The sequence below is a fragment of the Schistocerca nitens genome, chromosome 1, assembly GCF_023898315.1.
Source record: "Schistocerca nitens isolate TAMUIC-IGC-003100 chromosome 1, iqSchNite1.1, whole genome shotgun sequence".
NCBI classification, from domain to species: domain Eukaryota; kingdom Metazoa; phylum Arthropoda; class Insecta; order Orthoptera; family Acrididae; genus Schistocerca; species Schistocerca nitens.
In genome coordinates this window covers 540,628,187-540,645,627 of record NC_064614.1, presented here as the reverse complement: position 1 = coordinate 540,645,627, position 17,441 = coordinate 540,628,187, and the positions used below count along the sequence as shown (strand labels likewise).

Here is a 17,441-nt window from a genome sequence, read left to right as displayed (position 1 = left end):
CAGTTTGTGGCACAACTTGACCAGAAGAAGGGATCGGTTGGTAGGACATGTTCTGAGGCATCAAGGGATCACCAATTTAGTATTGGAGGGCAGCATGGAGGGTAAAAATCGTAGAGGGAGACCAAGAGATGAATACACTAAGCAGATTCAGAAGGATGTAGGTTGCAGTAGGTACTGGGAGATGAAGAAGCTTGCACAGGATAGAGTAGCATGGAGAGCTGCATCAAACCAGTCTCAGGACTGAAGACCACCACAACAACAACAACAACATATAGGAGTTTAAATTAATATACACAGTATATATAGAGTATACATATAATATTGGTCATTTTGTGTGTGTTACACTTTACACTACATCACACAGATGTGCCAGTCATATTTTAAATAATGAATAAATGTCAGGTCTTCTAGGTTCGAAATTCTTTTAAGCGTCTGCTCCTCGAAGTGTTAAGTTTTGAATGGGAGTCGACTGCTCTGTGACTTAATAAATTCATCTAACATTCTGACACATAACATAATTCATCTTGCGTAAACGGAAATTTACTTTGAAACTAACGCTTCTCAAACCACCATTTGTAATATTTTCCCGCAACCTGTTAGAAACAGGTTCATTTCAGCAGCTGCCAGAGAGAGTCAGGAAACAAGCATCACTGTATGTGCAGGACTACAATGACTTAGGAAGCCCGTATGTTCATACGAATTTACATTATGTCATAAAGAAACAGGACATCATAGGCTACTCCAAGAGTATTGGACTTTAGTAAACCATACTAAACTGCATAATTTCGCTTAAACTGCACATTCGTATGTCCAGATTCACAATGAAGCAGGCCACAACCTGATATTAAGTTTTTCAGTGTGGTTTTCAGAACGTTAGACTATCAGTTCTTACCATCCAAAATTGTAAAAAGTTAACTGAAAACTAGAACTCTAAAAATTCCTAGAATTCTAAAACATTTCCAGCTTTCACTCCCAGGTTTTTCCTGGATTTCCCGGTTGTCCTGGGGTGTATACATCTTGTTTCAGTATTGTGACAAAATGCGACTACAAAGCTGCAGCAAGTTTCAGGTGCAATCTTTGTGTTTCAGACTAAGCTTTTTGTGTCTAGTGAACATTTTCACTTTTTTTTACATATGTTCTTTCTGGATCTTTTAGTTCAGTTGTCTTGCTGGTGTGGTTCTTTCGCTACCTTCTTGTCTTCATATTCATCATTCTCGTCTTTAACACTTTCTCTACATTGCAAGAAGATTTGCCACCAATAGTAGCAAACACTATTTGTAGAAGTATATACACATACAAATTGAGGTATGAAGCATTAACGCCGAGGGCTTTTAACACACACAACAGAGCCTACGTAATTTGAATGAGGTTTTCTTGGAAGAAATTAAGTAAGGTAAGTATTATTTCAGAGCACATTGCAGGAAAGAAACTATGCAACACACGGTTTTAGCAAAACTTCACTTAAAGCCCCCTTTAATAGTTTACAATTTTTTTCATCCTTTTTTACAATTTTGCAAAAAACCATTGACCACAATTCCCAACAATTACAAGTACTCTAGTAATACTTACTTTCCAATATTGGGGTTCAATGAAACCAGTCTGTTCTGGTCAACCTTAAGAATTGTAAGCTTCTGTAAATACCCTAGACCATCTGGTAGACTCTCAATCATGTTCTGTGATAAATGCAGATCCGTGAGACTCTCCAGACCACCAATTTCATTTGGGAGATCTTCCAGTCGGTTCTCCGATATATCCAAACAAGCTAATTTCTTCAAGTTGCCTATCTCCTGTTAGGAAAAAAAAATAGTTCACTGGTTGAACCCTTTCAGTGTTTATTACAGTAAGTAAGTAACACAAATTAGAGACCCAATCATCAAAATAATTATTACACAAGCTTTCAATTATCCTAGGTTAAAATGAACAGATTTTATCTTCCACTGTCCTTAGGTATTTTTGGAATTTAGTGAGTACATAATTTTCCAAGGCTAACAGGAGACCATCAACCTCCTATTCAATTTTTATGCATTTTATTGACAATAAATGATTCATTAATATTGCCATTCCAGTGCAATTAAACATATAAGGCCTTACTAACACCTATTAAAGAGACAATAATTTCTCATCCTGCTTTAACAGTGCTATTGGTTACTCTGTTGATGTAATGGACAGAATGTCTATTTACAGGACAACAGAACCATTCTTGTTTCATTTTCCAGTATTAGTTGTTTGGCAGCATTCACAGCCATTCTTGTTTACTAAAATAATGAACCAGGCAACTTTCTCAGGAGCAGATATGGCAGCTAGTTCCAACTGCAGCACATTAGAAGTAGGTGCATTTCAAGGTCCATAAATATTGCTAAGATGAAGGTGCTCTCTGTATGGTTTAGTTATGATGCAATATTATTCACAAAGGAAGATTGGCTGGATACCAAACTTTATGAGGTATGGCAGCTACAATCAAGGGGTAAAAATCTGCTGCGTATTTTCGTGAAAAATTTCAAAATTTGGTACAGAAAGAGTTTTATACATTTTAACAACTACATAGCACAGAGAGATGTCTTTGAATTTTTAAAAGTGGCTATCCAAAGCATTCGTCTCACGAAATGATGAGTGCCATGGGTGTAACAAGCTATCTACTGCTTACCACTTAAGGACATTAGTAAAACTGACTAGCCGAGATCTCAAATATATGACCCCTGAAAATCTGCCTGTCCAGAACACCAAAATGTGTTGTCAGCAGATCTCTCTTATGGTGAGTTTGTTCTGTAAGCTGAAATTCCCTTGTACCTAATATAGTGCCAAGGAAAGTTCTTCTCTGGTTGTGCAATAGTCCACCTCAACCATGGAAACTCAGTTAAAAAACAACTGCAAAATCCCCACAACCCAACATTGCAAGCTTAATTCACTCATGCTAAAGAGTTACTGAAGCCTTTAAATTACATTACCAGAAACTGCACCTTCAAGAACTGCTCCTTCAAGAACTGCTCCTTCAAGAACTACTGCTTCAAGAACTGCTCCTTCAAGAACTGCTCCTTAATCACAGTGACATATGCCTTTGGAAAACCGTATTCACAGGATCAACATCAAACATGCTATATGAAGTTTTCATGCCAGTTTGAAGAAACCACCTACAATGACTGAGGAATAGCTTGCTGAACAATACAGAGGATGATGAAATTAAGGACCTGACAATAGCACAGAACACTCCTCCCAGCTGGAAGACATGCCTCACAAAACGGGTGATGTCAAAATAAAATTTTACGAAGAATCCAGTGGTGACGACAGTGCTCCAGTGAAAATTGTTTCAGAGACAAAAGTAGGTTTCTGCCTCCTTCAGTGACACTTGCATACTACCACCACTGCTGCACTGCTACCACTACTACTACCACAACCAATCGCACACCTGACAAAATTAATGTGGAGCACCCGGAAGATATGGTCAGATGCCAATGTAAATGTACACATACGCACTATTAGCAGGTATATAAATGATTAGAATTGTAATTCTCTCTGTCAGGTACATGAGCCACCAGAGTGCATGTGGGCTGTTACTTGGCTGGGTAAAGCTAGGGCATGTAAGGGGTACTGCATCAGATATTGAGTGATCACTATGGAGGAAACAGAGATACCGCATACACTTGTGGGACAGTGTTATCAATGCCTGACAAAGTCTGGAAGTGTCCCTCAATGTGGGTTTCATTTGGCTGGTGGGTGGAATTGTGCAATATCCAAGACTTGTGGTGCTTTCAGATGTGACAAAGGGCTAATGTTAGACTGAATAGGATTATGAGGCCACACATACTTTTTGTCAAGGTTCCAGTTGGCCATGTCTGACCATCTTAATGGAGGAACACCATACTGTTCACCAAGCACATGGTGGTCTCTTCACATCTGTGTCTGCCATCCGAGAACAAGTAATGGACTCACTGCAACATCCTGAGTCACCCTGCATCATTTGTTGGAGATTAGCAGCAGCCAGAGTGGGGAACTACCACCCCATGCTGCTAATTGCACAACACAAGGCTGTGTTTGGAATAGTGCCGTGACTGTGAAGCATGGACTGCTGACTGTTTTGGAGAGGCACAGCAGTGCTACTCTTGGTACCACAGCTGACACTGGCTGTAGAAACTCTTGACAGCACCATGGTACATCACATATATTCTGCATCTTCATGTGTTACCTCTCATGTGACGGTACTGTGTTGCCATTTTGCAATGGAACAACACTCATTCACATGTGACACGTTTCTATGGACTGTCTGGGTGATGTTGAGGCACACCTGTGGCCAGTAACATGTCCAGATCTGTCCCCAATAGAACATTTGGGGTCAGCTCAGACTTCTACTCCCCAGCGCCAGTATGAAGGACATCCAGGACCAGCTACAATAATTGTGGGCCACCTGTTTCAGAAGAGGATACAGCAGCTTCATGACACCCTTCTCAACCTTATCAGTGCCTGTATCCAAGTCAGAAGGGGTGCAATGTCAGAATTACAAGTGGACTCTCACAGTCAAGTTCTTTGCAAATTTGACTAAATCTTGTACAACTACTATAACATTACATACTCTTTCAAACTATGAGGTTTCATTTTGTTTTCTTCTCCCCTGCTGGGTACATCACTTTTTTGTCAGGCAGTGTAGTAATTGTTCATTATAAATTTAAACATTACTACTATTACAATCATACATTTAATGTTTTCCTCCCAAAACCATATGTATGTATGTATGTATGTATGTAAGACCTTTGATCCCCCTTCTTTTATTTTCCTTTCGGATTATCCAAGTTCTGGTATTGTCTGAGGATGTTGGGGCCCCAACCACATAATATGTCGAGTTTCTTTGTGTGGTCTTTTCCATTTCTACTAATCATGCACATACATGCACATGGCTATGTAGCAACGTTGAAAGAAATTTAACTAAAATTAATATTTATGTTAAAAGTAAATCTTATGCAGATATCTGGAAATTAAATTAATGGAATCTGTTAATTAGACTAGCTTAAGACTAGTGGATGTAATTAATGACACATATTCAATATGGTTAAAGTTCTGTTATTTGTAACACTCGTTCTGACAAAGTTTGAGGAAAATACAGAATATTTTATTTGCCTCATAAGATAAATGGGTACTTTTTGTTTGTTTTTCTTACTGGTGGTAAATGCTGTAGTTGGTTGTGGTCAAGCCAGAGCTCTTGTAGTGCTGGAAGTTTACCAATGTGATGTGGCTGAAAACCCACAGAGAATTAATATATGAGCATCAACAATTAAAATAATTGAATTCTATAAAAGACTTGCAATTTAGGACTACTCATTAGATACAGAGAAGTACTGATCCAGCGCAGAATAATTATCAATACATCTCTTACACGAATATCTTGCCAAAAGTCAACAACAGAGGAAAAAAATGTTTACTTTCTACAACAATGTCTCAAGAAATTTTAAACAAATCAAGAAAACAATACATTTAATAAAAGAAAGACGAGAGGAGAAAAAGAGAGACAGCAAAGAGATGCTACAACCTCAGTGTAATTTGTCCACCAACTTTAATCAGCACAATTAATGTGACAGATCTGTCGCACATAATCAAGTTATTGTATTTTTTTAATTACATGAAAGACAAACAATGATAATAGCATATACAAACAGTACTGCTTATATTCAAGCTCAGCTTTTACAGTTCATAAAACTATCAGTTTTTGCCTTTTTTACACACTTCTCAATGGTGCTTTGCTGTCCATGATACTTGTTAACCGGAAATGTAACAATTTTCAGACATAATTGACACCATAATTTCCTTTCATTTACGCCTATATAGAGAAGCCACTGTTTCATTTAAACACCTAAGCCACAAAATGCATTTTTAATTAATTATTCAGTCTATTTCAAGAACTCATAATATTAAAAGTGGTTCCTAAACAATGTACAAACCTATATCGAACACGGCATCAGCATAAAAGCAAATAAAAAGCAGTAGTATCAAATTGTCAAAAATATTGAGCAAATAACAGACACTAAACAACACAATTAAGTGTAGAAATAAATTAGCCATATACAATACAGGGCATGAGTAAACACATTACCCAAATCAACTGCTTTCTTATGTACGCAGCAGGAGACTGCACATTCCAAACACTGAAAGGACACTTAATAATACAATAATGTGTCATAAGTAAGAACATCATTGTTTATATCATTAATAAAAAATTCTAATATTATGCAACTGCAGGTATAAGAGATACATATCACTGCTATTCGATGTCCTCAATCATGATTAAACATTTTGGACAACATAATCCTTCTGCCTATTATTTATGTTATGCTAACAATTTTTTGTGTTTATGCTGTTTCTAATATGGGCTTTAATCTTGTTTATGATTAACTTTATTCCTGAAACTGGTTGTCACATTAACTAATAACACTTTGACATCATACCTAGTGGCTGCCATTTCTTCCTATATTCCTATAAATAGTTTGCTTCTCAATGTTTTAAATTAGTAAATCAAACAATGGAAAATCCAGGATGGAATGTAACAATACGAGAGAAGGAAAGTTTCTACTCACAGCCGCGGCTCAGCATCTCCGCTATATGGTGAGTAGCAACTTTCCTTCTCTCGTATTGTTTTAAATTAGTAAATCATTTAAGCCCTCAATTCTGGGTTGACTACAGTTCCAAGCACCAGAATTTCATGGAAGTGATTGGACAAGTTTGTTCACTGCACTGAAAGTACTTGGGAAATAAAGGTGACAGTCCACATAAGTAATGTGCACACCTACATCCCCCTCCTCGCCCCACCCCCCCAAATTCCTTTCCACATTTTTTTCCTTACCCCATCCATCCATCCCATTTTACAGCTCCAAAACAGCTAAAAAGTTTTTAATACAGTATCAACTTGATATGCAAGCAGGGGGTAAGATAAGGAAGTCTCTTCTGGATTAGCTGATGATTAGGAATGGCTAAATACACAGTTACACACTAATTGGTTTCACAGAAACTATCATATCACCACCAAAGATACAATAGACGAATAACAATTGCCACAAAACATGACAGCAGGGTGGGGATTGGAAATGCAACACCCTGATCACATTCTTGGTGTGAAGAGAGATTCTATCATTAAAACATAAAAGCAAAGGGCTAATGTTCAATGACACGTTTAACTAAAGTAGTCTACGCCAGACAAGGACTTTTATCTCACAAATTCACAAGCCAATGGATAAAATCACTTATACATATAAAGACAAAAACAAACAGTTTGCTCACTTGAATCGGAGTGTCAGCATGGTCTTTAAAGCAGACTATTAAATATACCTGCACAACAATACATTCAGTTTTTGGAATCCTACTTTATCTTTCTCACAAAGTAATAAACAGTAATTCTATTAATTGTTTTGGAAATGGTACCAATGTATGGAACATATATTCTGGTTTCTTTTCATTGGTGTCTGTAGGCAGTGTTACAATGTGATACAGGGCATAGTAATACTAACCACTGACAAAGAAAATGCAATACTTGTATTGTTAAGCAAGGACTACAAAAGTAAAACATATGATCTATTGAGTGATTCTGCCTATGGAAATGATAATGCTGATTTCACCAATAAAATTCAAGCTAACCTGATGTGTCACCTCAACTTGTTAGGCTTAGAAAGCAATATCACTAATAAACTATAACCAGTTGTAGCTGATCCACCTTGGCTGTATAACACTTTTCAAATTACATGAGATTGGCATCCATTTGTGGCAAAATGATATGTTCCAATGTACAAAGAGCAGTCAAATGAAAAAAAAAGACAGATATAAGAACAGTAGGTACATTGTTTATTACTTCAAAAATAATAGCCATAATTGTTAATACAGTTATCCCACTGTGAGGCAAGACAGTCAATGCCTACATTGTAAAATGTTTCCTGCTGCCCACAGAATCATAATCGTACCCAGGCATGAATCTCTTTGCTCAAAGCAAATCAAAATCATTTTTCTTCAGGACTCTAAAAATATGGAAATAACATGGCAACAGACTGGGACTGAATGGAGAAAACATAAGGGCTTTCCCGAGAAACTTCTGCAACATAGTCTCAAGAACCTTGGCAACATGTGGGCAGGCATTATCCTGCTAGAAAATTATACCACCCAACATTCCCATTGACTGCTGAGAGCTGGCAATCACAATTCCCAACCAGAAGCATGGTGATCCGCTTCACCATGCCCTGCCTCCAAAGGGTCTGTGGTACAAACATTCCTCTCAAGCTGGTCTGGGTGAAGAATGTGTGCTGCTGAAACTGCAAGAAGCAGTAAATTCACTTTCCTTGTGGGATGTTGGGTGATCGCTCCACTCTTTACGCACTTCGAGGGCCCATCATTTACTTTGAAGGCAGTTAGCATGTCTAACAGAGTCACAATTTGAATATGTCATAATGCATCCTATATTATGCCACGAGCAGTGAAACGGCTCTCAATGTGCTGAACCACAGGGCTGGGTCATCAGTCAAAAGCAACAGTGCTCCGAAAGCCACACGATATATTTCTGCATCTGTATGCCACAAACAATGCAGCTGCAGTTCACTGGTCTTATTGTTGCAGGACGGTAGCAGCTGACTTACATGGTCCATCACTACAGTGCCTGGCCTTTCATCTAACACGACTTTGTTGGTGGCTTGGCTGTGACCAAATTTTTTCTGATGTAAAGAAGTAACTGCTGATATCCTTGAAATTTCATGTGCAAAGTAGTGACCTCCTCCTGCAGCAGTTGCCCTTGCTACTGGAGTAATTCTTCTTACTGATGCAGCAGATGTTGCTGCTCGTTTACTTGCCAAAAAATCAAGTCCAAGCATTGCAGCGTGAGTGGGAGCATTATCGCAATGCTGTTTCCATGAGTGGTTTTGCCACAATTCTGGTCATTTTCACACTGCTTTACACAAACAGCACGTAACTTCCAGGTAGTATTCCTTGTTGACCATATGACCATAAGGCAGGAATTCATGATGCACTATCCTATTGTAATTAAAGAAAACACTGAGAACTACTTTCACACGAGATCGAATTTGTCAAATTTTTTTCAGTCTTGGCTCTGAACGCAGTTTCCATGGGGACAACTGGGCCTTGATTTTGACGTGCACATAACCACGTTCCATCACCTATTACAACTTTCATTAGAAGTTCTGGATTATTGTCGACTTCATTCATCAATTCCTGAGCAATGTCTATGCAATGTCTTCTTTGGTCGAAATTCAACAATTTTGGAACAAACTTTGCTGCTACACGTTTCCTGCCCAAAATATTAAAAAAAATTAAACCAAAATAAATAAAATTGCTTAGCATGAGAAAGGATATACTGACACCATCACAAACTTCTATGGTGGTGATTTGATGATTTTTCAGAACCATTTGCTTTACTTCTTCCACAATGTCATCAGTAATTTATGCGCCACAATGTGCATGGTGGTCGCCATCTTTAATTGTCTTATTCATAGTATATTTGCCAAAAGCCACAGCAACATTTCAAATGTTGTGCTGCACTTTATTCCATTTTTCAAGCAAATTCTTTGACCTCCTTTTATAAAAGTAAACAACCACCGAGCACTTTAAAATACGTATAACCTTTCTGCCAGTCAACAATAAAATAAATATTAAAAACAGCTGAAAATGCAAACGTACATCAGAACATTTCGTGTAATATACTGACCACACAGTGGCTGCGATCGTATAGACAAAAAAATTTGAAAATTGGACTTATAAAGCCTGCAAAATTAAATAATTCCCGTTACTTTTTGATCACACCTCATATTGTGGCTCAGAGTTCAACAAACTTATTGTTCTGAGGTCACATCATAACAAAGTGATAGAATTCTATGCATGTTCTGCAATCCAACTGATTAATTGGTTGGTGAAGTCACACATGATACAAGAGTGAAGCTGTTTGCAGATGGAGTTGAAATATGTATCATGAGCAATACTACTACTACGCATATTTCTTCACTCCACTCATCGCGTTGTTGACCCCCTTAGGCTCCATCTTACATAAGTGATGTAAGCAACTGACAGTGTACTACGTCTGGATGTGTGACTTTCCAGCTATAAGCAGCTGCATCAGTCGACAGGCTTGGCAGTCCTGCAAGCGAGCGTCGAACTCCTGCTACAACTTGAGTCATGTAGCTGACTTAATGCAACACGAAAGCAATGAATGTTTTTGTTGGGAAATACAACAGCCAAATTTGCCTTAATTAAGAAAATAAGGTGAGAAAGGAATGCTATATGTGAAATGTACAACCAGAGGCATCTTCAGAAATTTTCACAATTTCAATTTGTGTTGCAGCCACAAATATCACTGAGCAAATTCTTTGAATACAAAAGTCTGAGAATAGATCCTTTTGACCATCTGATCAAGCATTTCTTTTTGACCATCAATTTTCAAGAGCCAACACGCACTGAACAATGTCTGTTCATTCAAGTTATAAATACATTTTGAGCTGTACAAGAAGAGAATAGAAGCTTTTGAAATGTGGTGCTACGGAAGAATTCTGAAGATTAGATGGGTAGATCACATAACTAATGAGGACGTATTGAATAGAATTAGGGAGAAGAGGAGTTTGTGGCACAACTTGACTAGAAGAAGGGATCGGTTGGTAGGACATGTTCTGAGGCATCAAGGGATTATAGGACATGTTCTGAGGCATCAAGGGATTACCAATTTAGTACTGGAGGGCAGCATGGAGGGTAAAAATCGTGGAGGGAGGCCAAGAGATGAATACACTAGGCAGATTCAGAAGGATGTTGGCTGCAGTAGGTACTGGGAGATGAAGAAGCTTGCACAGGATAGAGCACCATGGAGAGCTGCATCAACCAGTCTCAGGACTGAAGACCACAACAACATGTAAAATCACTAACATTAGATTTTTTTGTGGTTCCTTAACAATTCGTCATTCCAAACCTGCACTAGTGGTGCTTGCATTACGCTAAGTTAAGCTAATAATAATTTTCAATGCCTTAATAGCTGCGAAACAAGAATTTGATAAATTCTTATAGCAGAAGACTGACAGAATCTCATTTTGAATGAGAGAAATATGTGGTGCAACTGAAAGCAATTACTAAATGTGACATGATCCAATTTAAAACATACTACTTTTACAAGTCTGAAACTGTGAATAAATAGTGTATATTGTGACTACCATTAAGAAGACCCATCAAATGTTTTCCTTACCAATTTGTGTATAAATGTACATGTTCACTAATATATTACAATTTATTCACTGAAACTGTACTAGCTTCTTCAATACTTAACAAATTCAACTGATATGTTTACCTTGACTTTTTAACATTATTCAATTTATATTCATCAAAAAGCTTTTACTCTCAGCTACTTCATAGTGTCACACTGCTATCATTACATGACTTCTGGAAATTGTTCTATAAAAATTTGTTAGCTGAAATATTTAAAAGAGAGGTTATACAGTGCAACAATTACCTCTCTTTTAAATACTTCAGTTGATAAGTTTACTGTACATTCACTTGTATCTGCTTCAAAAACTGAAATTCTTGGTGCATTTACGCAAAACACATGAAGATATCCAGCTGATAAAATACTCTATATGATCACAGCCACTGTGTAGTCAGTATATTACACAAAATGTTCTGTTGAGCTACAAAACTTTTAACTGAGATGACAATATCATTCAATCACAGTCCCATCACTTCTTGTTTATTAAGTTTCAATCTATTCATGTTACACAGCAGATCCATTTCGAAGTATATTTCTAGTACCTTACAAAGCTAAAGCTTTATCAGCTTGAAAGACAGGCGCGCGCCCACACACACACACACACACACACACACACACACACACACACACACACACACACACAATACAGTAAAAGCCCATTAACCCAGCATTGGGCAGTCTGGCATGTTCAATAATCTGGCACTGTTTTATACATACAGAATATTTCAGATGCATTTGGCAGAATTCGGCTGCACTCAGCAGTTGTCAACAATTTCAAGTCGTCTAGTGCTAAAAAAAAATCAGTTACCTTTCAGACAGCTTCTGTTATGCACCAGCTGTCTACAGTGATTAAAAACTGGTGTTTTAAAGTGGAATCACAATTAGCACTCTTCAATGTCATTGTTAAAATAGTCAACCAAGCACTTCTCAAAACAAAGAGAATGTGAAACATGAACATGTTACCTATGATATTAATAAAAAATAAAAAATCAATAAATACAAGTCAACTTCACAAGTTTGCCTCACAGACAGTTGCATTAAAAGACAGTTAATCACAAGAAATTTTGAAAAAGCCCAAACTAGATCAGTTGGCCGAAATTTTGTAGAAGTGGCTCTGTGCCAAAAGGTCTGAAGGAAAACATGTAATTGAGCAGTGGGAAACTTCATTTTTAATACAGCCAAATAGTGTGCACAACTAAATTTCTGTAATTTCTTAGACTTTACCAACAATTTTGTAAAATCTCATTGAATTGGGTGTGCTGCCGGTGGTCTGCGTTTTTCAAACAATATTTCGATGCCGTACCTCGGCATCTTCCTTAGGTGCTTCCTGTAACTGAACAACAGGTTGACCGTGTCCCGTATTTATGTCTGGACGGTGTCTGGCATTCCCTATGCTGTCCGCTCCTGCTGCAACTTTGTCAGTTGGTTACCAAACCTTCCGTCTTCCGTCCACGCTGCTTCCATTGTTTTCCCCGGTGGCAGCAATTTCATGGCGTGCCCTACTGGGTCCGCACCCGCCAGGCGTGTTCCTAGCACTGTCGACAGGCTGCTTTTGCTGTTGGTGACCGTTCCGGCTTTCTCCAGCGCGACCATGTCAGTTGGTCACCAGGTGTACAGTCTTCTGTCCGCGCCTGCTTCCGCTGTTTTCTCTGGTGGCGGCCGTTTCATGGTGTTCCCTACTAGGTCCGCACCCGCCAGGCGCATTCCTCGCACTGTCGAGCGGCTGCTTTCGCTGTTGATGACCGTTCCGACTTTCTCCAGCCCCCGTGTCATACTCCTGGTCTAGTGTTTTCTTCCATTGTTTTTGTAATAGGTCCAAAGCTGGGTTCCACACCGTGCTGAGTTGGCATCCAGCTTCCTGGTTTATCAAGTTCTCTGTCATCTTGATTTCGATTGATTCAGTGATGACGCTATCCCAATATTTGGGCGTCTGAGGTAAGATCCTGGTTTTATCATAATTCATGGTGTGCTCAAGTTCCAAGCAATGTTTTGCTATTGCCAATTTAGTGGCTTGTCGTAGCCTGGTATGTTTTTGGTGCTCTTTACATCTTATGTCAACAGTCCTGGTGGTCTGACCAATGTAACACATACCGAATTCTCATGGTATAGGGTAGATACCAGGTTTTCTCAGTCCCAAATCATCCTTAACCATTCCAAGAAGTGCCCTGATCTTGTTTGGTGGGCAGAACACACTCTTGATATTGTGCTTTTTCAGTATTCTGCTGATCTTAGCAGATGTAGGTCCTGCATACAGTAGAAAGGCTACCCTCCTGGTCTCTTCTTGTTCTTCTCCCTCAGTATCATGCCGTCTGCAGGGATGTAGCGCTTTGTGTATGTCCCTTGTTGAGTATCCGTTGCCTGCGAACACTTGCTATAGGTGTTCTAACTCTGCTGCCAAGCTGAGTTGAACAGTGTTTTGGCTCACTGAACAAGTGTTCTCAGCATCCCATGCCAGATGATGGCAGCTGTCAGCCTGTAGGTATAAGTCGGTGTGTGTAGGTTTTCCATACACACTATGGCGATGGGTAGTCCCTTATTTGCCAAATATATTTATGGAGAGATTCAAGGATGAGGCACTTATGACCGCTGCCTATGAGCCGACCTTTTTTTTTTTAGGTACGTTGATGACATGTTTGTTATCTGGTCACATGGTTGGGAAAAACTGCTCGAATTTCTTGATAATCTGAATTCGAGACACCCCAGCATTAAGTTCACAATGGAAATAGAAAATAATGGTCAACTTTCTTTCCTGGATGTCCTGGTGAAAAGGAAGACAGACGGCACATTAGGCCATAATGTGTATAGAAAAAACACACACACACACACCAACCAACTTACACCAACAGGCTGACAGTTGCCATCATCTGGCACAGAAGAATGGGGTGCTGAGAACACTTGTTGACCGAGACAAAACACTGTCCGACTTGGACAGCTTGGCAGCAGAGTTAGAACACCTACAGCAAGTGTTCGCAGACAACTGATACTCAACAAGGGACATCTGCAAGGCGCTACACATCCCTCCAGACGGCATGATACTGAGAGAGAAGAACAAAAAGAAGAGACCAGGATGGTAGCCTTTCTACCGTATGCAGGACCTGTAGCTGCTAAGATCAGCAGAATACTGAAAAAGCACAATATTAAGAGTGTGTTCTGCCCACTGAACTAGATCAGGGTGCTTCTTGGAACAGTTAAGGGTGATCTGGGACTGAGAAAACCTGGTATCTACCACATACCATGTGAATGTGGTATGTCTTACATTGGTCATACCACCAGGACCATTGACATAAGATATAAAGAGCACCAAAGGCAAACCAGGGTACGACAAGCCACTAAATCGGCAATAGCAGAACATTGCTTGGAACTTGAGCACACCATGAATTATGATAAAACCAGAATCTTATCTCAGACCCCCAAATTTTGGTATAGCATCATCACTGAATCAATTGAAATCAAGATGACAGAGAACTTGATAAACCGGGAAGCTAGATACCAACTCATCATGGCATGGAACCTGGCTTTGGACCTATTACAAAAACAACGGAAGAAAACACAAGACCTGGAGAATGACAGGGGTGCTGGAGAAAGTTTAAATGGTCACCAATAGCAAATGCAGCCTGTCAATAGTGCAAGGAACGCACCTCGCGGGCGCGGACCTAGTAGGGTACGCCATGAAACGGCCGCCACCGGGGAAAACAGTGGAAGCGGGTGCGGACAGAAGATGGAACATCTGGCAACCAACTGACATGGTAGCAACGGGAGAGGATGGTGTAGGGAATGCCAGACACCGTCCAGACATAAATACGGGACACGGTCAGCCTGTTATTCAGTCACAGGAAGCACCTGAGGAAAACGTCGAAATATTGTATTAGGAAAACGCAGACCACTGGCCGTACACCCGATTCAACGATATGTCAACTACATTTCTGTTGTAGTCTCCTTCAGATACTTCAGTGTAACTGGTGGCCATGTTTGTAACAATGCAATTTTGAAAGCAATGTTAGATCCACTGTCCCTGGGTGTCATAATGTGTTTCAAAAACATAAGAGTCTCAAAGTCCCACCCTTTTCTAAGTCAATAGCAGCTGCACATCCCCTGGGCAAAGTTCTGGTCTCATCTTTAACTCTCTTCGAAAAGCATCTCTTAATTACTTACTTTCTGCTTTTGCATCATTCCCTGAAACCAGATAGACAAGAATAAAGAAAAAATTCTCTCTGTGGCTTTGGAATCAATTTTTTTATTCCTCCTATACTGCTTAATGTGATTCAAATTTAAACACTTTTATATATCAATGTACTGATTTATGTACTTGGAAGTACTTGATTTATAACTTTTACAGTGGAATATGAAAAATCTTTCTTTGGTGAATGAAGAACAACGTGTTTCAAGGATACTGGTCAGAATTTATTGACCAATTACATTGTAAATGAACTATATGACATACTAATTACACTAATAGTAAAATAGAGATGTAAACTTACTACAGCATACCTGAAAACCACAAATTAATGAGACAACCTACTACAGTTCACAAACACACTGTCAGCTCACCAAGTGGTAGCAGAAAACACAAATAAAAGAAGGTTATAATTACTCAAACATTTAGGGCTGGGCTCCTTCAGGCAGAACGGTTGAAGGGGAAAGAAGAGGGGTGAAGGAAAAGGACTGGAGAGGTCTAGGGAAAGGAGTAGATGAGATTTGAAAACCAGAGAGCCTAAAGGTGGAGGAGAATACTTACTATTTTCTTCACTCTGTTCTAGTTTTATATATCTTTCATTTTCTTACCTGCCTCTCTCTTACTGACTCGTACACGATGTTTTAGCAGTAATCTCTGTCTTGCATATTATCCTGTCTTCCACTTTCACACTCTCAGGTTTTCAAATTTTGTCTGGTGCAGTCCCCAACAATCAGTCTTTCCTTTTCATCCTGAATGGTATGTCTCCCGTGACACGCAGTTCTGGGTGACTTTTCCGAAATCTACCCCTTTTCCTAGATACCTCCAGTCCTTTTCCTTCACCCATCTTTCTTCCCCTTCAACGCTTCTGCCACTTGCTCCGAAAGCTTGTCTAATTATGACTTGCTTTTATTTGTGTTTTCTGCTGCCGCTTGGTGAGTAGATTTTTTTATCTATCTAATTATGTTGTCAAAAAATATTTGTTTTGTTGTTACAAAAACAAACTCTCTCTCTCTCTCTCTCTCTCTCTCTCTCTCTCTCTCTCTCCAGCCCACTCCCTCTCCCCCTCCCCTCCCTCTTAAGAATACTGAGCAGCATGACCATTTCCAATCCCAGTGGTTATATTATTTATGTTTACAAAATACACAAAAACAAAAGGACATGTAAAACTGATGACTATTATGGCTGTTCAATTTTAATAATGTAAGAAGTGACATGGCTGCAAAGAAAGGAGAGGAACTTTATTACGGGTGGTGTCAGGCAGACATCAGGAAGTAGGCAAATGCTCCATATGAACCCAAACTTTTTGACAACCCACTGCAGCAACGGTGTTGCTGTAATGGCTAGGCAAGAACAACACCCTCAGGCACCAAGGCAACAAGAAGACACTGGAGTACAGTCAGAATGTTCGAGAGTACAGTCAGAATGTTCAAGAACCTTCTGGAAGGTTGTGGTAAGTTCTTTGAAACAGCCTTTGGAAGAGCAATGGGAAACAGCTCTATGGGTGAAACTCGCTCAAAAGTCCTTGAAAAACAAGAACATAAAAAGCCAGTGCACAGGGCCAAGGCAGTGATAACCAGCAAGCAGCTAAGAGCAGTACTGCAGTCAAGCCTCGATGTTGCTGTAGTAAGAATCGCGAGAAGTCTGTACACATTCATGGGACAACAATTGAGTTTATGACACATATCCAGTAACAATCATCATCTTGAGTTTTCTGCCTGTTAATACAGAATAAGCTCTGCAAAGTTTTTCTCTAGTACTAGCAATGAGTAATAGTTGATATTTTCTGTGTGTCAGAACATGAAGAGGAACAAGAGAGTGCTCATCAGTGATAGTGAAACGGGAACCCAGGGATAGATAGTTATTGGAAAGGACAAACATACATAATGAGAGGATGTACTTATTGATTTGCAAAGATATGAAGCCACTGCACGACACCTCTCCAAATAAGGCTGAAGAATTGGGAAATAAATTTTTCTTAAATTAAATCCTTAAGTGTTTGCACACATTTATGTCCTACGATTCCAGTAACTTCTCTTCTCCATTCCGAAATCAGTT

At 39.2% G+C, this 17,441-nt stretch overlaps 1 protein-coding gene across 8 annotated transcripts in view; it reads right to left on the bottom strand.

Annotated features, from left to right (window-relative positions):
- LOC126253889 (protein lap4) overlaps positions 1-17,441 on the bottom strand; it is a 564,085-nt gene that overhangs the window by 276,132 nt on the left and 270,512 nt on the right. For all 8 annotated transcript variants that reach the window (XM_049955263.1, XM_049955269.1, XM_049955268.1 and 5 more), the window contains exons 6-7: positions 5,147-5,221; positions 1,570-1,787 (exon numbers count right to left, since the gene is read on the bottom strand). In XM_049955263.1, coding sequence (XP_049811220.1) covers positions 1,570-1,787; positions 5,147-5,221 — 293 coding nt within the window. The remainder of the gene's footprint in view (positions 1-1,569; positions 1,788-5,146; positions 5,222-17,441) is intronic.